Source organism: Amblyomma maculatum, chromosome 9, assembly GCF_055883805.1.
Source record: "Amblyomma maculatum isolate TAMU_Amacu chromosome 9, ASM5588380v1, whole genome shotgun sequence".
In the NCBI taxonomy this organism is placed as follows: domain Eukaryota; kingdom Metazoa; phylum Arthropoda; class Arachnida; order Ixodida; family Ixodidae; genus Amblyomma; species Amblyomma maculatum.
Window position 1 is genome coordinate 16,104,966 of NC_139352.1, and position 23,121 is coordinate 16,128,086.

The 23,121-nt window shown below is 43.6% G+C and overlaps 1 protein-coding gene and 1 pseudogene across 1 annotated transcript in view; one reads left to right on the top strand and one right to left on the bottom strand.

The window, feature by feature from the left end:
* Positions 1 to 23,121, top strand: part of LOC146178423 (uncharacterized) — a 77,475-nt gene that overhangs the window by 24,462 nt on the left and 29,892 nt on the right. The window contains exons 5-7 of the mRNA XM_084579966.1: positions 16,495 to 16,773; positions 20,024 to 20,461; positions 22,012 to 22,146. Coding sequence (XP_084436092.1) covers positions 16,495 to 16,773; positions 20,024 to 20,461; positions 22,012 to 22,146 — 852 coding nt within the window. The remainder of the gene's footprint in view (positions 1 to 16,494; positions 16,774 to 20,023; positions 20,462 to 22,011; positions 22,147 to 23,121) is intronic.
* LOC146178424 (uncharacterized) lies at positions 17,283 to 18,658 on the bottom strand (annotated as a pseudogene).

Here is a 23,121-nt window from a genome sequence, read left to right on the forward strand (position 1 = left end):
TTCATCTGCAGTGCCTCGAGGATGCCATCTAACCATCGCGTTCGCTGCCTACCCCTTCTCCGGCGACCCTCAACTTTTCCCAACATCAAATCTTTCTCCAGCGACTCCTCTCTTCTCATCAGATGACCAAAGTAGCTGAGCTTTAACTTTAGAATTTGACCCTCCAATGAGCAGTCAGGGTTTATGGTCGACAATATCGACTGATTTGATCTTCTGGCAGTCCAAGGAACTCTCAAGAGTCTTTGCCAGCACCACAATTCAAACGCGTCAATTCTTCGGCGGTCAGCCTTTTTCACAGTCCAACTCTTGCATCCATACATCACAACTGGCTGGTTGGTGTCTATTCATTATAAGTTAAAGGCGCCAAAACAACACGCACACACACACAAGAAAAGAAGAACGAGACAGAGCGCCTCCAGGAAGGCGCTCTGTCCCCTTCTTCTTTTCTTGTGTGTGTGCATGTTTGCGCACACAGCGCATCCCGAGAGGCGCTCTGTCCCGTTCTTCTTTTCTTGTGTGTGTGCGTGTTTTGGCGCCTTTAACTTATAATGAATGCTACAGAAATTGGATGATAAAGCGCAGGTAAGGTATTCGAATACCTATGCCGAAAAAGTATTCACTCCACATTGCGAAAAAGGACTAGAAAACTAAGCAATAAGTATGCAAGACCCAAGAACGGAGAAATAAAAACTTCAAATGGCAGGCGAAAAACACAAAAGGTAAAAACGGGATTCGTTCAATGGAAATGAAGCACAGTGGGTAACTATACCGAGATTGAAAAAGGCAGACAAAGAAGCGATTGTTCTATGCTAACTAAAAAGCTAGTGTCTTGCTCTGTGGAGCTGGATTAGGGTATATTAGAACCCTGAAGATGACATATAAAAGGGAGTAATTACTCATTGACATCCACCCAAGCCCAGCCATACGGCTACAAAGAAAAGCTATACAGCTTTCTCAGAAACTTCGAACCAGGATGAATTTTCTTTAAATACGATGTTTCCGAGAAAGCTGTAGAGCTTTCCTTTATAACCGTATGGCTGCGCTTGGGTGGATGTCAATAAGTAATTACTCCCTCGTTGCGAATCTATCTACTCCGCCTTGAGGGATTCCCCTAAATATTTGACCGAAGATGACACCTGTGTATTGTGTGCACAATCCGTGGAACAATTGAAAGTCAGATACTCGAATGTGATGGCATACATGAAGGTGTCAATGGAGGCACAGCCCCTTTCCCTGAGGCCATATGGTATAGATATAACAATGATCAGGCAAATGTATCTGCTGTGTTAGGTCAATAAGAAGGGATTGTAAGGCTGGTAGCTGAAGGGAACAAACGCAGCATGCGATTAGAACTGGAGCAACACGAATGCTATAAACAATCATTACGACGCTATTTAGCGGTTTATATCAACATTAAACAAATATGAGGAAAAGAAATTACGAGAATAGTGGCAACTGCCACTTGCCAGTTTGATATGAGATGCTTCTATATTCCACCCACCCAATCACTTATCTGATACAATAAAGTTAAAGATAAAAACGTCTATATTAAGAAGCAAAAACTGGCGGCTCACAGCCATATTACATAAATACTTTTATTTATTTATTTATTTATTTATTTATTTATTTATTTATTTATTTATTTATTTATTTATTTATTTATTTATTTATTTATTTATTTATTTATTTATTTATTTATTTATTTATTTATTTATTTATTTATTTATTTATTTATTTATTTATTTATTTATTTATTTATTTATTTATTTATTTATTTATTTATTTATTTATTTATTTATACTGTAAGCCTTTTGACAGACTCAAACAGGAGTAGGAAAAAAGTCAATTTTACAGACAGTTCACAATACATCCTAGAAGACAAAAAAAAAACGAAGACAATGGAATAACAAGGAACATTGAACAACAATGAACATCAAGTATTTCACTTAATACCGACGTTGTATGCACATGAAACACGCAGTCAAGTAAATCAGTCGTTTTAAGTGCTTATACTCATACAAATACATTACAGGCTTCATAGAATGATATTAATATAATGCGAAAGTGTCGCCTGGTACCGCCAGGGTAATTTTTTTTTTTTTTTTGAAGGGCACGTATCCTTCGAACGATTTCTACTGACCGACACGCACATCTTGCGCAATAAGTATCGTAGACGATCGCAGAAAAAAGCACACATTGTTTTATGAAGCATTTGGGCAAACTTCGATGAAGATAGTTGTTGCGATTTCTGGATTTGTTGTTAAACTTTTCACGAACTAATTTCAGTGTCAGACGCAACCTGTTAAAACAAAATATTAGGTTCCTTTGGCCGACCTTAATTAACGTTCAGCTGTGCTGGAGCCACGTGAGCTTTATAATTTAGAAAATGAAGCTGGAAAAGGATCTAGTCTACTGTGCATTCCGGGCTAGGACCTGTAGATCGTGACAAAAATTGTGTACCCTGCAACAGGCCGTCGTGAGTTTAACGACTGCCAACGAAGCCAGGCATTCCAGGCAAGTGGCTGGCTAGAAGATATACGGGAGGGTAGCAGTAATTTCAACGCAGATTTCTTCATCATTTTTAACTGCGTATCATGCATAAAGTACTCACGCCGCATTTATATTTTATTTATTTATTTATTTATTTATTTATTTATTTATTTATTTATTTATTTATTTATTTATTTATTTATTTATTTATTTATTTATTTATTTATTTATTTATTTATTTATTTATTCATTTCTTTATTTGTTTGTTTATTTATTTATTTATTTATTTATTTATTTATTTATTTATTTATTTATTTATTTATTTATTTATTTATTTATTTATTTATTTATTTATTTATTTATTTATAATACTCTCAGGGTACAGATGTACGTTACAGAGGGGAGGAGTGGATACAGTATATATATAAAGACAGAAGGTTAACACAATAAATGTACAAATCTCTGAAAAATAAAGTCCATTAACTATACAAGTTAGCGCATAAAAAGAACAACAAGGTACATGCGTAATTTTTGGAAGAGATGTAAAAAATATCAAAAGATAAAATATAACATGCAATACAGTATAGAATGAAGATAAAGAAATAACCATACAAGAAGTTTTATTACTAGTCAAAAGAGAAGGTTTGCAACGCGAACGTAAACTATTATTCTTCAGTTATACCTGTTAGGGACGCAGACAGGTAATTCCCGTCATTACAGGTCCAGGAAAGCAACTAGTTAGAATAGGCAACTGTGTTTGAGTGCGGAATGTTTACCTTTGACTGTAGTTACATTGAAATGAAATGTAGGATGGTGGTTGAACCCATAAGGAATTCAGTGTTAAGTTATGGTAGTATATTTTATGAAAAAGTGACAAGCGGGATAGTTTTCTTTGAGTCGATAACAGCGGGAGATGCAAGTATGCTTTCGTATTAGTAACGCTGGCTGTCCTTTGATAGTTATTTAAGATTAATCGGGCTGAGCGATTTTGTACTGCCTACATGGAGTCTATGAGGGTTGCTTGATCAGGATCCCAAACATGTGAGGCGTATTCGTGTTGTGGACGAATGTATGTTGTACACATTATCAACTTTAGTAAGGATGGTGCTAGGAAGAAATTACGATTAATGTATCCCGAAGTACGACAATATTTACCATGTGACGCTGTTCATAAAACGAGTAACACAAGCATGGCTTCTTATTTAGCGCCAAAAAAGGAGACACATTCATTTGGATTGTTGCAGAAAATGTTTCTATAATAAAATTCATTGTCATATTGCAATATCTAATGCCCTACATATCCTTGAAAATAATGGGTAGGAGCTCTACTAGAATTATTACTTTACAGTTCCCAACCGTTATCCCAGGACCTATACTCCACCTGTCGGGCTAGGACTAATGGGCAGGCGCACTTACGGCAGCACACTATCTCACTACCTGCGGCCCCTCGTTCCATTATTGTCTTAACTGAAACGAGGTTGACATTCAGTCTACTCGTGCTTCATTATTTGCGCATACGTGACGATGCCTTGAAAACACAACTGCGGTGAAATAAAGCTTTGTAGAAACGTTCCAACAGAAAAAAAAAAGATGGCCGCTGTGTCTATTTGTCCAGTTCTGATATCCACGAGCGGACTCATGGAGTGTTTGCGAGAGGGAGAAATGGCGCATTATTTCTGCGACAGCATAGACGCTAGCGGTCTCCCGTCCTGTATTAAAGTGGACGGTGTCCCAACACACCCTGGCATTTGTGAGCGAGGCTAATATTTACTAACCGCGTCCATTGCAGAAGCCATACGGGTGGAGAGAGAGCCGACCGCTTTTATCGTGTCCACTGCGTTATCGGCCTCTATGCTGCAAAGGGTCTTTTGTTCGTCTGCTGCATTGCAAAGCATGCCATCAGTGTGTGCGGGGCTGGTTAGTGTTAGCAAGAAGAGGTTGCGAAGGGAAGTCGTTATTCATGTCATCGTTGCGTTCGTCTGGCTGTGGAAATCACGAACCCCCGTGTGTTATTTGTGCGATATGGAGTTCGTGGTACGAAGCTAGTTACGCGGCAAATACTAGTATCTCTCATCGTATGCATGCGTCACGTTTACTTTGACCATCAGTTTATTGGTGAAAATATTGTCCAGTCTCGGCCTCGAGAGTAGGCGTAAGCGTGAAATGCATTACATGAAAGATGTACTACGGTCCTCCTCCTACGTTTGTGAAAGTCCGTGTAGACGGGCGAGCAAGAATGTTATCCTATTTTTATATTTTTTTTGTCTGCTCTCACAGTGCAGGCTAAAATGCCTCCGCATTACTTGTTTCCATGACAATTCGTATAACCTACGTTATTTTCAAAGATTATATATAGCAATGCTGCAGTCCTTTACCGCATCGCGGACAACAACTATCCACCCCCCCCCCCCCCCCTCCCGAGGTACCTCCTTGCTCTTTGATGCGCTTTCTGAGGGACTGAAGTGTGCGTCTTACCAAAACGGACGCGGACAAAAGTCAGAATTTTCAATGCTGGCCATTACGAAGTTGCCGGTACCTCTACTCTGCGCCGATCATATTGGCCGTACTCGCGTATGCGTCATAGGGATTCTCGGTTTCATCGTTTAGTTAACTTGCGCTTGATCGCTCTTGCGAGCAGGGCCATTATTAAGCAGATAATCTCGCCAAGGACATCTCAAACCTCGGTAAGTATAGCTTCACTTCGCATAACAGGGCCATATACGTGTTCAATACACACCCAAAATGTATGTTTTGAGCAATTTTATGGCTTCCATCAATTGTTTCAAACCTACCTTATGCAGTGGCTACCACGATAAAACAGCAGCAAAAATAAGGCATCCAAAAATCCGAGCATAGGAAGAAGATCCCGACATTTCCTTTCAGTGGCTACCAGGGCCCCCAGTACCATTGTCGAAAATAACTTAGCAGAAGATGCAACTGGATCAGCCATGGTAGGGCCTATTACGTCTTGATACCAGTGGCATCTGACCAAGGCATCGGCGAGGGCTTGCCCTAGACATAATAGTAGGTTCATAGTCTACCCCGGGGGCTCGGAATGTCATATGCGCCACCTCGATCCCTTATTTTTACTGAATACACCGTGCAGCCCCTCCCGCAACAAGTCTGCAGATGTGTGACCTGTGACTGGGAGCGGCGTACACAAATACATATGCCTTTCTCACCGCAATAGCGGACTCCGCACCGTGTGAGGACCGCGGATGCGATGAGACGATAATACACCTACTTTTTCATTGCCGAATATAAGCTATGAACCTCCGCTGCTTGGATCGGTCTCAAAAATACTAAGATGCTTAGGTGTTAAAGTAAGCTTTCTTTTAAAAGAATGATTACGAATAAGGTACTATCAAAATTCTTGAATGACGGGAGGATTATTTCGAAGGTACGAAATTTAATGTCTCATGCCCCTATTGCGATGGCCTATACAGACGCGCGCAAAAATGATTTCTTATTCTATTCTTTGTCGCTCACTTTGAACGTGACAGCATTCTGCAGAAAATCTGGTATTGTAGGCGTTATCGACGTTGTGAACAAAAAATCATGGGCATGGTACTTAGCAGGTGGTTAATTAGAGATTACATTTCCGCGTGCCGACAGGCCGGTGGATTGGGCTACATCATGAGACGACGTGAAATTTCAGGAGCTGCCAACTCAAGCTTATACATGCTGATTGGTGGGGTAAAATAAAATTTGGTACAGACACTTAGGACCGCTTACGTGTGATAATACGAAAGCATTACTCGCTATAACTGCAATGTATCGGCACATGTATTTTAAATGTATTCATTTTTCGCCGGTATTATTCGTCCCCGTCTCTCTTTTGCCGCAGTGTCTCTCGTAGCCGGTATTCCTCGTCCTGGGCTCTCTTTTGCCGCATCGCCTCGGCTGGTTGTTGAGCACGTCGGGTATTCCGTTCAACCGGAAACAACGAGACCGCTTTGTTAGCAGCGAGCGTTGCTCTCTTGGCATATATGGCTGCAATCATGCGGTCGTGTGCTTCTCTACGTCTTCGCTGTGCCCCTTTGGAGTCGAAGTATTTGCGAGGCCTGATCCATGAAGCCTTGCTTATTGACGATTCGATTCCTATCGCGCACACGTGACGACTGACATGGCAGACAGATTGTGCGACCCCGCCGACAACCTTATCTCTACTAGCAACACCATGCGATGCGTCGCCTCTGAGAAATCAGTTTCCTTCATCCATACCGATTCGAATATTGGAGACCTGCCATAATCTATCATTGTTCCGCTGCATTCCCTTCCTCTTCTGCTGTGCTTGCCGTCTGCGAGAGGAAGCCGTCGTTTTGGGGTACCATCGAGCGTTCACGCCGAAAGCCGAGTTTTCGTGTAATGAGGATTTAAATTCAACCCTTCTAAAGCCCACCGGCGACGAGTAAGCCACTCTCCTATGCCGCGCAGGCACGCACGTACGACTTATTTTAAGCGCTTTTTTTTTTTTTTGCAGTTATCTATGTTGGGTAGTCTGTCACAAAAGTAACACGCCACTGAATGCAAATTACTATATGAGAGATAATAGAGTTGCAGATGAAGGGATTTGATCTCAAGTGAGTATCAAAGTGGAATAGACAAACGAGGATTCGTGAGAGTAGATGCAGATGGGAGCCCCGATTTTGTTCCACGTTGTCATGTGTACGGTAGCATAATGGGCGTCGCCTACATAACATCTCTTTCTTCCGCACTTGTTTCTCACAGCTTTGCATTTAGTCTCTTTGCTATATCTGCATTCTCGCTCGGAACGCCAGCGCGGAAAGCTCATATGCTTTTACGATCTGCGTACCAGATGACATCAAAGTTTTCCTTTGCCGGACGCAGTTTCTGCAAATCGCACATTCGTTCATATTTTTTTTTCGGAGAAAGTGTATTCTTTTTTGCACCAATCGTTAGAGAGAAACCGGTTCTTTTGGCGTACTTACTTTTTCGGTCAAATTTTGCGGCGAGATTCGCGGCCCGCCTGTCCCCAGAGACGATGGAGGTGGTCACTTCTTCCGCAGCATATTACATGGACATAGGCGTCCATGCAATAAGGGTGAGCGAGCAGCCATTTCATTTTCCATCTCCGCTCGAGCCTCCTGAAAACTTTATTTTTTTTTGTCCACTGAATAGTTGTTTAAGGCTACTGTTATTTTTTGGTTATGTGACATTGAGGACATTGATTGTCGCTCCAGTGTATTCGAAAACCGCAGCAGTAAAGATTGCTGTCTACAAAAGCCTGTAACGGACATTCTCGAATGTAGAGCTCGAGCCTTGGAACGGAGGGTGGGTCGCGGTATAGGTATCATTTCATAGAAAAAGAAAGCGAAGATAAGAAAACACGGAGATAATTTTCTAAACAAAAATGAGGTTACATTCTTTGTCATCAATTCAACTATCTTCTTTAAACGCGGTGTTGATCATCTTAAGTCTGGTATCTCCTGTAGCCTTACAAAGAGCGCGCATATGCAAGGTTTGCTTTGCCGCACTAAATGTCTCTTAGCAGCAAAGCCAGCTTGCCGGCACAGTGCTAGTTGAGATGGTGTTCGGCGTGTGATTTTGCCGCCTTTGACGAGAGATGGCACGGAGGCATAGCCGAAATAACCGCGTCATTTTCTTCGAGCACTACACCATTTTTTCTGGATATACTCCCTTGCTTTACAAGATAGTTGTGGTTGAAACCATTTTGCACTATTTGTGAACTCTTCGGGGCATAAACCACGTTAACTGTTCAATCATAGAGTACAATTTGGGTTCATTTATCAAAACAAGACTTTTATGGTGGTCACCTGCAAGCATGGTAATCACCATTTTAATGTACTGCGGCTGCAAGCTTCCGGTGTAACCTGAGAGAGAGATTGTACTTAAATCTACTTCTAATGAAGAATAATAAAAGTATGCATGACTGAAAAGAAAGGAAGGAAGAGTAAAGTCGACTACAATGTAAAGGTGAAGCCAGAGGGAAAGAATTTTCTTGCTGTAGTTAACCGTAGAACGTACATTTTTGCATTGCACCATTACGCTGCCTACAGCTCTACTGTAGAGTCATATTTTCTTCAAGCTAGCACAGTAATTAGGGAAAACAAAACGCTTTGCTAAATGTAGCGTGCGAGCAGCCACTTGCACTGGCGAAGTTTTGATTGTTGTTTTTTGGCAGAACGGGGGGGGGGGGGGGGGTGGAATAAGGTGAGGGGAGGAGGGGGGTGCTGTGATGGTGCCACTAGTAGCATGTTAACGCGATAGCATTAAGGGCGCAGTTTTTTTACCAAACTCCAATTGGCGTAGAGGTAAAACATCCACCTCGCATGCAAGAGGACTGTGGTTCGAATCCCGGTGAGCACATTTCCCCACCGGATTAAAAAAAAAAACCGTGTGTCGATAGAATTGCAAAAACAGGTTTGGGGTGCGACCTGATGCCGGTGAACACTTCCGGCAACGCACTCCCTCACCATAACAGGAATTGGCCACCCTGGTGCAGTAACTGGCCCCAACCTCCCATGATTAGTCCTACAGAACTCCGGCCCACAGTCACCAACGGCTGCGGAGCAACTGACCTTGGCTGCGGTCAGACCTATGACGCAGCAGGGGGTGCTAAGAATTCCTGGCTCCGCTGGACAGGCCGCCATTGGAAACTGACCCTGGCAACGTTTAACGCTAGAACCCTAGCTAGTGAAGCTAGTTTAGCAGCGCTGTTAGTGGAACTAGAGGGTTTAAAATGGGATGTCATAGGGCTTAGTGAGGTTAGGAGGCCGAATGAGGCATAAACTGTATTTAAGGATGGGCATGTACTGTGTTATTGACGTCTACCGGAAAAGCGAGAACTAGGGGTACGTTTCCTTGTTATTACGTATATACCTGGTAATATAGACGAATTCAATAGCATTAATGAAAGGGTGGCAGGCATCGTAATTAGGCTAAATAAGCGCTATAAACTAAAGGTTGTACAGACCTATGCACCCACATGCTGTTATGATGACCAGGCAGTTGAAAGGTTCTACGAAGATGTAGAATTGGCAATGCGAAAAGTAAAGACGCAGTATGCAGTACTAATGGGCGACTTCAACGCCAAGGTAGGGAAAAAGCAGGCAGGAGACCAGGCAGTGGATGACTATGGCATTGGGTCTAGGAATAGCAAAGGAGAGTTACTAGTTGAGTTTGCAGAGCGCAACAACTTAAGAATCATGAACACCTTCTTCAGCAAACGGAAGAACCGGAAGTGGACATGGAAAAGTCCTAACGGGGAGACTAAAAATGAGATTGACTTCATAATATGTTTTAACCCCGCCATTATGCAGGGCGTAGAAGTAATCGGGAAGGTTCAATGCAGTGACCACAGGATGGTAAGGTCTCGAATTACTTTAATCTGAAATGGGAACAAAACAGGTTAGTAAGAAAGAAGTTCATCAACTATTTAGCGGTGAGAGGGAGGGCAGAAGAGTTCGGGATCTCGCTACAGAATAGATATTTAGCTCTAACATGGATGGCGACATTAGCCTAGAAGCATTGAACAATAATTTCAGATATATCCTTACTGAGTGCGCTGTAGAAGTAGGTGGTAGGATAGTTAGAGAGGATACCGGTAAGCTGTCTAAAGAGACGAAAGATTTGATTAAGAAACGCCAAAGTATGAAAGCTTTCATTCCAACAGACCAGATAAAATTGGAAATATCAGAGCTAATCAATAAGCGGAAAGTGGCCAATATAAGGAAGTATAACATGGAGAAAATTGAGCATACTGTAAAAGACGAGGGAAGTCTTAAAGCAACGAAGAAGAAATTGAACATAGGCAAAAATTAGATGTATGCGCTAAGGGACAAGGCGGGCGATGTCATCACGAATATGGACAAGATAGTCAATGTAGCCGAGGAGTTTTATACTGGTCTCTACAGTAGCCAAAAAAGTCAGGAGAATAATGAGATTGGCGGTAGGGAAATGCAGTCAGACGTTCCACCAGTGACGAAGGACAAAGTTAAGAAAGTATTAGACACTATGAAAAGGGGGAAAGCAGCTGGAGAGGATCCGGTAACTATAGATTTGCTGAAGGACAGGGGGTATATCGTGCTAAAAAACCTGACCACCCTGTATAGGCAGTGCCTGGTGTCATTGACGGCACCGGAACCATAGAAGCACGCAAATATTATCTTAATTCATAACAAAGGGGACGCTAAGGACTTCAAAAATTACAGACCAATCTGCGTACTGTCTGTTAGATAAAAGGTATTTGCCAATGTAATCGTTAATAGAATCAGGATAACTTTAGACTGCAACCGAGCAAAAGATCAAGCAGATTTTCCGAAAGGGTACTCTACTATCAATCATATCCATACCATCAATCAGGTAATAGAAAAATGCTCGGAATATAACCAGCCCTTATACATAGCATTCATTGATTAAGAAAAAGCATTTGACTCAGTAGAAACCTCCGCAGTGATGCAGGCATTGCGAAATCGGGGGGTAGACGAGCCCTACGTAAGAGTGCTGAAAGATATATATAGTGGCTGCACAGCAACCATAGTTCTGCATAAAGAAAGTAACAAATTCTCATAAAGGAAGGTGTTAGGCAAGGAGACACAATCTCCCCAGTACTATTAACAACTTGCTTAGAAGAAGTATTTAGAGACTGGAAATGGGAGCAGTTAGGGATAAGGGTAGATGGAGAATACCTCAGTAATCAGCGATTTGTTGATGACATTGCCTTACTAAGTAACTCAGGGGAAGAACTACAAAAAATGATTGATGACTTATACAGTAAATGTATAAAGATAGGCTTGAAAATAATATGCAGAAGACTACGGTAATGTTCAACAGCTTCTGGAAGGAATAGCAGTTTACGTTACGTAGCGAAGTCTATTAAGACAGGTAGTAACCGCAGATCCGGATTATGAAAGGGAAATAACTAAGAGAATAAGATTAGGATAAAGCGCATTTGGCAAGCACTCCCAGATTATGACTAACAGCTTACCGGTATCGCTCAAGAGGAAAGTATACAACAGTTGCATTTTACCTGTACTAACCTATGGGGCTGAAACGTTGAGGCTAACAAAGAGGGTTTTACTTAAGTTGAGGGCAACGCAGAGGGCTATGGAAAGAAAAATGGTAGAGATAACGTTACGAGATAGAAAACGTGCAGAGTGGGTCAGAGAAATAACTCAAGTTACTGACATTCTAGTGGAAATCACGAAGAAGAAATGGGCATGGGCAGGACACGTAGTGGAAGAGAGGATAACCGATGGTCGTTTAGGGTAACAAACTGGATTCCAAAGGAAGGAAAGTCTATCAGGGGGCGCCAGAAAGTTAGGTGGGCGGATGAGGTTAAGAAGTTCGCAGGGGTCAAGTTGATGCAGCTAGCACAGGCACAAGTTAATTGGAGGAATATGGGAGAGGCCTTTGCCCTGCAGTGGGTATAGTCAGGCTGCTGCTTCTGCTGCTGCTGCTGCTGATGATGATGATGATGATGATGTTGGTGGTATTATTATTATTATTATTATTATTATTATTATTATTATTATTATTATTATTATTATTATTATTATTATTATTATTATTATTATTATTATTATTATTATTATTATGTTGCTGATTATGGTGATGATGATGATGATGATGATGATGATGATGATGATGATGATGATGATGATGATGATGATGATGATGGCGGCGTAGCTGAAAGTCCCGCTAAAGCCGCAAAGGTTCGCCTCCTTGTCGAGGAGAGAGGCTAAAGTATTTGGTGCTTGCAAGCACGTTTGGAGACCCTCATATTCCGCCTTTAAGAACTTTAATGGCGTCTGTGGCTCGCGTTGTGTATCCTGGTCTCGCGCATGCAGTTTGTTGCTCACTAAATAACTGATCCACTATTTGGGCCTTTTTAATCACACAGATACCCTTTGGCTTACAGTCATAAACAACCACCCTCTATGAACTCCTCTGGTACTCTGGTGCTCAAATATTTGGTGCTCAAATAGGTGGTATTGAGATAAAAATGTCTTAGTGTGTCTGAACGGCATAATTGGTTTTCGAAAATTAGAAAGATATAGCTGGACTCTTCCGGCTTTACAAGGCGTCCGCTCAAGTTCGCTTCAGTTAGAACCACGTGCCCAAGACATGAAACATTTGTCAAACTGTTTTGTTTTTATATGCCTAGGTCGACTCCTAACTTCATTAGGAGGTTCCCTCTCAGATTTCAGAGAGGGGAAAAGAAAACAAAGGAGTGAGATAGACATATTACAAAATAAACAAAGCTTGAAAACCTAAATGTCTTGAAAAGGTTGCGCTAGATACAAGTTGTTATTTGTCCATTATTCCCCGCGAAGATTAAGCAACGGTGGAGTTATATACAAAGATAGAAAACTGTTTCTCAAATTTATTCGGAGAGTATTTTATTCATCTGATGTAAAGGAAAACTTCCATTTACGTTGACTTCGAAAGGTTTACACGACGTTCCGAATTGCTGCTTTCTAGTACTTATGTGGGTGTTTCCGTGGCTTGAATATCTTGCTGTGTAGCTATTTGCAATTCAACGAAATAAACGTTCTTATTTTGGAGGAGTCATTTTTGAAACAATTGGGAGCCTCTGTAAAGTAAGAAAATAAACCTGCTTTAGAACTGCTCTTTCTGCTTTTGTTTCTGCAAATTATTGCTTTTCCAGTAAGGTTTTTCTTTACAGCTCTTGCCTGCTAGAATTAGTTACGCGTGCCTACAATTGCGTTAGAAGAAGCGATCACCAAATGATTTTTATTAAGAACTTAACTCAGTCAGTCAATGAACAAGGTAAAATGCCCCGCCGGGGTGGTGCAGTGGTTACGGCGCTCGACTAATGTGCCCAAGGACGCGGGATCGAATCCCGGCCTCAGCGGCCGCTTTTCGATGGAGGCGAAAAGCAAGGCGCCCGTGTGCTGTGCGATGTCAGTGCACGTTAAAGAACCCCAGGTGGTCGAAATTTCCGGAGTCCTCCACTACGGCGTCTCTCATAGCCTGAGTCGCTTTGGGACGTTAAACCCCACAAACCAAACCGAACAAGGTAAAAATAATTGCCCGACACAACTTTAGTCAGCTGTTTTTGAAATCTAGTTTTCGAAAGCATGTGCCAGCAGCACGACTTCCTCAACATGTAAATGCTGGATTTTGATAATTCTCCCTTAAATTGTGATAATTCTCACTGAAGCATAAGCCACCAGTAAAATTCACAACAGAGCAACTCTGGCTACAATCCTTCTTTTTCTGCCAACTCTGCACGTTTATGAATACCACAAACATTTCATGAAAAAAAAAAAGTAACCAATCGGTAAAAAAAATAACATCTCTTCCGCAGTGTGCTGCGTCTTCTGAGTCTTCAGTCGAATTAGCGCCCCTTTTGTTCTCACTGTCACTTTTCACTGTCTTTTTATTTTCATGATACTCTCAACGGTGGTTCTCAGACTCGAAAAAAAAAAAACACACTTCCAAAACAGCTAAATTATAAAATATCATCTGTACCGCAGTCTTCATGCTGCTTTGTGCAATGTTTACAGTACCTGCTGCGTAGGCAACCTTCCAGACAACCAGTGTAGTGTTTTTCCCCTTGTTTTGTCTCCAATTTCATTTTAAACTTAATAGTGACAGAAGCGGGCGTATTCGGCTGAGGAACGCCCACGATGATGGTGTACATATAGCAGATGCTAGCCGGCCGCACAAACTATACACCGGGAAGCGGTTGCCTACAGCGGCAAACAACCGAGAATAGAATTTCAGTGAGAACGGATAACAGCACACGTAAAGCTGTTATTCCCATCGCTTCTGTGGTGCAACAAAGCAGTGCAGTGTTTTTTAACGAGCAAGGCACCGAATGAACTATTTTTCTTAAAGACTATATTTGCTCGTCATTGTGCGTTTTTTAATGCAAACATTTAACAAAAGAAAAATCATTTTTAATTTTCTCTGTGTTTGTGTTACCTCCTAGGTTTCATTCTGGGGTATGTTCGAACCAAAATTACCGCTTACGAAGTCAATTATTCCTCCTGGCGCTTTTACCGATAGCATATGCACGCGAATTTTCTACCATTTATCCTGGGTTAGTCTTGCTGTAACCCGGTATAGTACGTCGCCATGTTTTGTGGTACCTACAGTCCAGACTGCACCCTCTGCGGTAACTAGCAGATAAAATCCCCGTCCCTGCTCGCACCGGGCTGTCCAACGCTGGGCCCTACAGAGCTAGCCACAAATGTTATCATGAATGAGGTGTTCTGATCACCTAGAGTCGACCTCCATATCCATTGCACTTCTTTCTTTCGTTTTTTATTTAGGAAGGGGGGGGGGGGGGGGGGGGGGTGCGGCTATATATTTTTTTATTTCTCGTCAAAGGGGAAAACAAACGCATGCACTGGAAAAAGCAAGCGACTCGTTCTCTGCACCCCACCGTAGCAATAATCTAAGCAACCGAAAATTCCCACAATACCTCTTTTCAGTCGTGTTTGGCATGATTGGAGGGAAAAAAAAAACAAAAATGCCGAGTCATCGTGAACCTAAGTCATATAGACGGTAAAAAAAAAAAAAAAAACAGAAATGCGTCAAGGAATATGCCGAATGGCACTTTTAATTCCACGGATGGCACTAGACTCCTGTGCACAAGGAAGATGTTCTGGATATTACTCATTTGTTTTGTTCTGCTATATGCTACAGAATTGTGCTGCTGAACGGGTGTGTTAGTAAATAGACGCAAGGCAACAATTGTTTTCATAGTTATCGTTAAAATACAAAGAACGTAATAAAAATGAATTTTGTCAAGACAAAAGTGGCATTTTTTGGCTAATGTTGAGAATGGCGTTAAATAATTATTAGAATTTTAGTGTCTCACATTGGCCGACGTTCCGCCGTCAGGACAGTTGCAAGTTATCGTTATCGCAGCCTATATTCGCAACCCTAATACGCTTTTAAATTAAATTTTGAGTCTAAACGTCTGGTCAGTTGGTCAGGGCATCGCTTTAATTCATGAAGGCGCATTTGAGAGCAGAAACGAAATAAACGCTTCTTGAGGAGCTACCCGTAAAATTGACAGAAAGCGAAATGGTCATCGTCATCGCTGGCCTCGACTTTCGGACTTTGTGTTACTTCACCCTATTCATCGCACATTCGCACGCTCGCCTATACTGTTACTCATTTGCCCATTCGATTCATACAGCAACACAGAAAGGTAACCAGTGCGACAAGCCGTCCATTAAAAACACCAGCATATTTAGCTATTGCTATTCTTTTCTATTTTTTAGCTTGTGTACTTCCTACCGTTTATTTTTGTCTAAGGAGAGACTACTCCTCAGCAATAGCATAGGTCCCGTGCTTTCAGAGTTGCTAGCGCTGAAAATCTTCATTTGTCCTCGAGTGAACCGTCTTTCTTTAACTGTCCTATACCAACAAGAGCGCTGTGCATATTCCAAGCTCCTGGAGCTATTTTTGTTTTATATCTACATCTTTCTAATATCAACGCGCATAATTCTTACTCAGTTTCGTGCATGGTATTACCATTTTACCAATAAATTTTTCATCGCGCCTGTAGTTTTTCCATTTCTGTTTTCTGAAATAGTACATTCTAATTCCTCATGTGCATGCTATATAAAGTTCAGATTTCTTTGGTCTTTATTTTCTCAATGGAATCCCTGTATTTTGTGGTTGTCGTGTCTAGGGTGATAACAGTAGTAGACGAGTCCGCAAGAGGAGGACTCCAAGTGCCACGTAAGTTGCGTGGCGTCGAAGCAAAGAAAATAGATATGAATAAAATAAATCGAACTGGCGCCTAAATGTAAACAAAAAGAATACCAAATGAAGTCTGATCGATGAAGTTCAGTGTACCATACAGCACCCTTGGAGCCAAAGGAAGAGTCAGGCACTTAGCGGAGCCTATATTCCACATTATTGTTTTTCTTCTTTCATCTGCCGCATGATCTAAGGTGCTCACAATGATTACGTATACATAAAGCGCGCCTGTTTATTGTATGCATTTTCTCCGCTCTGTTTTTTTCCTCGTAGATCCCCAGAACGTGCGTGCCGTCGTGTTGAACGAGACGAGTGTGCGCATCTGCTGCCAACGGCCCCTGTACGGCAACGTGTCCGGCTACGTGGTCAAGTACAGGCCGGTGGCGGAGAACGTCACCTCCTCCGTCAACGTCACCACGGGCGCGGCCGACAAGTGCGTCCTGGTGCGTGGTCTCCGGCCCTGGACTGACTACGAATACCGCGTGCACGCCTGGAACTTCCGAGAAGAAGGCATCGGAAGTCCCGTGGACCGCTTTGCCACGCGCATTGACTGTGAGATTCAATCACTTCACCTATAAACCATTCAACTGAACTATCAATCATTGAGTCAACCAATTCTGTCCGAGATCATAACTGGTGACTGCAGTAAAGCCAGCGCGAACTGCGCAGCAACATGAACGATAGTCGGCAGTGAACAACAGCGTTTATTGCCCAGAACCGTGATTATAAACCTTGATGGAAAGTAATATACTCTGCGCCGTCGTTGTCCACTTCTCCTCTTTGTCTCGTCTTTCTGCGCACGTATATTACTGTCCATCATGGTTCACCAACTCGCCCAATGAGCCGTTCTTCTACAGTTATTATAAGCCCTCTCTTAGTGAGAGGGTTACAAAAAAAGGAGAGAAGCATGAGCGATAGGAACTCAGGCCAATGGAAGGGGGCTGTCTTCGCTGGTCAGCACCAAGCAACAAATACAACATTTCTCCTGCCTTAAAATTGAAACTACTGTACCAGTTTTCATATTCTGGTTGATCGTCTGAGCGTGGGCTGCAGGGGGTCATTCAATCCCGCCAAAACTCAATTGGCATGTGTTCATTTCCTATCGAATGAAACAGCAGTGCGCCCACACCATACAAAGATGCGTCACACTAATTTCAGCTCCTTGTTAGGATCAAAATGCACGAAAATTTGTGCTTTCTTCAGGCTTTGTTTAACTCGCTTGAAAGCCGACTGCTGCGGTTGTAGCCACTCCCAACGGGTTCTTTTTCCCATGAGCCGATATAACGGGCTGAGCACAGTCGACATATACGGCAGAAACTGTGCGTAATACGCGAGCATACCAAGGAACGAACGTAGCTCGCTCACGTTACTTGGGCGCGGGGCTTGCATAATTGCATCTACGTTCTTTTCGATAAGGTGTAGGCCTTGCCGATCGATACGATGCCCGAGATAAGTCACTGAAGGCTGCCGGATTTTGCATTTGTCGGCCCTAAGCTTGACACCATGCTCCCGGAATCGTTCCAACACTTTCTTGAGCCGCGTTCCCTAACATGTCGTCAAGGTAGGCGTGAACACCTGGTAGCCCGCTAAGTACAGCGTCCATTTTTTTCTTTGAAATATAACTCGTGCAGAAGCTATACCAAACGAAAGTCTTTTGTAACGAAAAAGTCCGCGATGCGTTTTAATGACACACAGTCCGCTTGAAGCTTCGTCAAGGGGCACTTGCTTGCACGCGTCCTTCAAATCCAAGGTTCTGAAGTATTCACCTTCATTTAAGTTTGCGAATATGTCCTCGACCACTGGGAGTGGGTAATGCTCTATATCACATGCAGGGTTAAGCGTGACTTTAAAGTCTCCGCATATTCTTACGGTGCCATTTTTCTTCAGGACAACTACGATGGGCCTAGCCCATTCTGAATGTTGCACAGGTGATATGACCCCAAGTGACAATGCCCGATCAATTTCACGAGATACCTTATTACGGAGGACGTAAGGAAGTGATCTGGGCTTACCGAATTTTGGTGTCGCCATCTCCTTGAGCTTTAGGCTGGCTGGCGGTCCCTTGATGAGTCCCTGGTCTGTCGAAAAGGCATCCTTATGCTCAGCGAGCAATCTGATCACCATGTGGTCGCTCGGCGCGTTTCCTGTTGTCGAATCTGGTGCAGTGAGTTCGGTCAATTGGAACACCCGTCTTGCCAAGTGCAGAAATAAGATCGCGGCTGCACAGGCTCGGTCCTGAACAGTCAAGCACAATAAGTGGACAGGTTACTGACACATGTTTGTACTGCACCGGAAGTTTGAGTTCGCCAAGCACCGGCAGTTGCCCCGCGTAACACACCCTCACATGTAACGATTTCAATCGTGGCCACTGCGTTCTGTGTCGGTCGCAAACGTTCCGTGATATTACGCACACCGGGGATGCTGTGTCCACTTCCATGTCTAGATATATTTCACCCCACCGAATGGTGCGGCGAAACGGTGGTTCCAACCCGTTTTTCCTTCCAGAAATTAGCGTCCAGACGTGTGCCTCATCCGTGCTCTCGTTGATAGATGCGGTTTCAACTGTCAGTGCCTTGACACTCGCGGTTCGCCTAGCAGCATTTTCATCTGTTCTGGCCCTGTAGCATTTCATCGCCAAATGATCACTTTGCCTTCCGCGGAAATACAGTGCGTTCGCCCAACGGCAAATGTTATCATCGGGCTTCGCACTTCCACATCGTCCGCACTCTTGCACTGCCCCGCTGTTATAGTTATCTGCCTTATCTGATCAGCACAAACCAACAAATACAACAGTGACGGTGCTCATTTAACTTTTGCTTGCAGTGGTGACGTAAAGTGACGGCGCCGCATTTATTGCCTCATATACCCGGCTATATATTAAAGTAAAGTGCCTAGACATGTTAAAAAGACCTTTACGTTCCGCCGCAGTGGCTCAGTGGTTAGGTTAGCACTGGTTAGTCCAAGGTTGAGGATCAAATCCCGGCCATGGCAACCGCAAAGCGCCCATGTATTCCACGATGTCAGTGCACGTTAAAGTTATCCGGATGGCCAAAATTTCCGAAGCCCTCCTACAGCGTCCTAATAGCCTTAGTCAATTTTAGATGTTAAGTCCTGTAAACCCAACCAACTCTATCTCTCTTTCTTCTACCTTCAAATAGAGGAGGTGAAAACCAAACCAACAATGCTTCGACATCTGAACATAATATACAGTGATGTAAGATACGCTTCAACAGTCTCGGAAGGAAAGAGACCTTTAGGGTAGTAATGAGGCACTGGAGGTGGTAAAAGAGTGCATATACTTAGTGCAAGTAGTCTAGGTCACCATGACCATGCGGGTTAAAGAACTACAAGAATGAGGATTGGACAAGAACAGCATTGCTTCTGGTCGGCTTCCTGCTTGTTTCTAATGTCCCGGGAAGTGGGGTACTAAGCTGTTTCAGCCACAGAGAAAAGAGCCAGGACGAGAAACTAGCAAGTTTCGGCAACATAGAGGAGGGTATATGCTAGAGTTATCGTGGTGAGAATAGCGGAATTGTAGAATAACCGCCGTTAAGAGGGCGCAAGCTCGGATAACAGTAATGTTATCTTGGCGGGTAAAGCATGAGTTACAAATTGGACGGTGAGGTATTATTTTAAATACTCCACACTGTAATAATAGCTGTGATTAGGACACCTCGAGACAGTTCTAGGCGTTCTAAGAGAAATTAAAATTCAGCTTGTAAACACGAGTTCTAACTGCTTTTAAATGCTTTAAATATCAACGCCCCTCCGTATGAAACTCATTCTCCACTCCACCTCTCAGACTGCCTGTTGAACGTGTGCAAGCATGGTTCGTGTGAGACCACGGGTGACCGACCCGGGTACCGGTGCCTGTGTGACCCGGGCTACTACGGCATGGCGTGCGAGCACTTCGACCCGTGCTCAGAGCAGCCGTGCAAGACGTTCGGTTCATGCGTCAACACCAGCCACGGCGAATACCGCTGCGAATGCTTCACGGGCTTCTCGGGCCGCAACTGCTCCGACTTTAACCCGTGCCTGCTGAAGCCCTCGGCCTGCCTCCACAACGGCGTGTGCCAATCGAACTCATCGCACACATTCACCTGCCTCTGCGTGGACGGATACTACGGCAAGACGTGCCACCAGTACGACCCGTGCTTTTCCTCTCCCTGCCTACACAGGGCCCGATGCATTAACGAGTCAGACACCAGGTTCACCTGCCAGTGCCTGCCAGGATACGCGGGTAGGTCTCACATTTGCTTTGAAATCTGTGCGTGCTATGTTTTCCTAAACAAACAGTATCTTCCGTAGTAGTGTTCACATGCTCAGAACCTGGCAACGATTCGACAGCTTCTTTTTTAAATGAATATGGTTGAACAAAAAATAAAGATTGAAGAGAATATTGAAATAATTTTGCCAAGAGAGCAGGAAGTGTTGAAACTTTCGCCACCCTTTTTCTCTATCGAGCCTTTCCAAATATAGGTCTAGAGTCCTTTGTCTTCAAAATGAGAAAGACAGATCTTTTGGGGGGCGTATATCTTGCACACATTTTCACATATCCATACTGCATCACAATTAACGAGAGAGGTTAGTCGACGCGTCGCTATCAAAGCTGCCAGCTTGAGCCACACAGTGTCTCAGTGATAGGCGGATGCGCGCATACGTTTTCGTTAGGATTTATTGCGACGCCGACTATGCTTCCGATGCCGAAAGATTTTTCGATAGTTGTAACTGTAAAAAAGCAGGCTTGATTGCAAAAATTTGAACATCGAAGCACCGCAGGAGGCCTCATTCGGGAATTACAGTGCATTACGTCATAGGGACCATCTGTTCTGCATACGTCAACCCACGCCGTCATTGTTATAGGTACCATCGATTGTTCACAACTCCAGACGCATGTTCGCATAATGGGGCTAGTAACGCTTTCTCAGTAAAAGTTGGTAACACACAAAACTTCGCCTATAACTGTATGACACGCAGTGTCACTGGCTGCAAGCCGTTCAATATGTTCCACTTTATATCACACACACCCCATAGCATAAAGCCACAGCGACTACAATATGTCCAAGACAACCCAACAAATATATAAAGTGATGCTTTAACCAACCCGTATAAGTGTTCATTTCCGACTATGAATCGAAAAGTTCCGGAGGGTTTGATTGCATGCTGTCACCTTTCAATCTGAAAGGATAGGCCTGAGTTTCTGACCTCGTGCCAAAGCGGCCATCTCATTTAGTCTGGTAATATCTTTCAACCTGACGACCAGCGAGTGCCCAGCCAATGTGTCAGGTACTAACGACCATCTGGTAGAGTGATGCCCGTGATCTCTCGTTCACAACGCTGACGCCAACATTGGGTTTTCTGGAGAATGGGGCCCTTAACGCTATCGCGTTCATAATTATGCAGAACCATTATGGGGGACACTTAAGCTCCGCCCTTAAGGGTATGACGCAATAGCGCGTGCTACCACCTGATACATAAAAAGTCGTATAAATGTGTCTGCGTGGAATGCAGGGTCGCTGCCTGGGTAATTCTGATATCACCCTCCCATATGAAGGGAGAGGCCCGAGTTGGCAGCTCCTGCAAAACTTAATGTCAGGCAGCTCCATGTCCAGTAAGTGCGCGGCCATGTCAGCCGCCAGCGAACGCCTCTGTCAGTGCCATGCTCGTGATATTTCGCTCACAGCACCGACGCCGGCGCCGCATTTTCAGTGAACGGGGCCGTTAACGCTGTCACGTTTATAAATGCGTCACTGCAGTACTCAAAAAATGCAATTATGCCTGACATTTCAGGAGAACTTTGTGAGGAGAATATAAACGAGTGCCTGTCCAGTCCATGCAAGAACCGCGGTGAGTGCGAAGACGGCGTCAACAGCTTCATCTGCCGCTGTCCCCCGGGATACGGTGGGCCACTGTGTGAGCTCAGAGGTAAGGCTTCCATTCATGGCATGCCTGTACAACGCTTGTCCAGTAGACTTGAATTAATCCATGCACAGCTTGTTCTACCGTTAAGGCTCACTCAAAATCATGAATAATATGGCCGGGGTTATCTCGATTAAACCGATTATAGTTCGAAAGCACAGGCTCTTTTCGTCCTGATTGCTTTAATTCGATGTAATTGCTGTTTATTACATGGTATTTCCTGTTCAACATGTTCAAATGTTCAACATTTCCACAACCCGACGAACCAGTTAATCGACTTTCCTGTGATGACATGTCGCAACTTTGCAATTTCTTTTACAAAACTGTGTGAGAGATTTTAATTTGCTTTTCGTATGGTGCGCCGGAGTTTCAGCTGTACTTGTGGCGCTATCTGGGAGCTGCCACCTCAAATGGTGGAGGTTTAACCATGGCCTCCGCGATCAGTTCCGGTGCAACATCGTGCATGATAGCGGAGGCCACGAGTTTAACCCTACTTGTCCCGCCATCTGTGAGCCGCCGCGTCAAATGGCGAATGTTTAACCTTACTTGAACCTGGTTATAAGGAGCGAAAGCCCCGACTGCGGAGGCTCAGTGGTTACGAGAGTCGGCTACTGAACTCAAGTACTCCTGATCCAACCCGACCGTCGTGTGAAAGCACTACAAGAGGCCATGGGCGGTCACTGGTCAGTGATATGTTCCATCACTTTCTGTGCTGGCTGGAGAGCTTAAAAGACCCGTCGGAGAGAATGACGCGTTGGAACCGCTATATCGGTTTGAATTACCCGCCCGAGGTCGCGTTAATATAACCTCGTGATTCAGCTTAGCCAAACAGAGCGACGAAACAAGCAAGATTGGGATTCTTGGTAGGTGCTGGTTAGCGTTGAGTGCATCTGCACCAGAATGTGTTTCTGGCTGTGATTCGTTCTTATGTAATGCCTGCCTGTTGTTGCAAATATTCGTTTTCGTGTTGTTCGGTTTTTA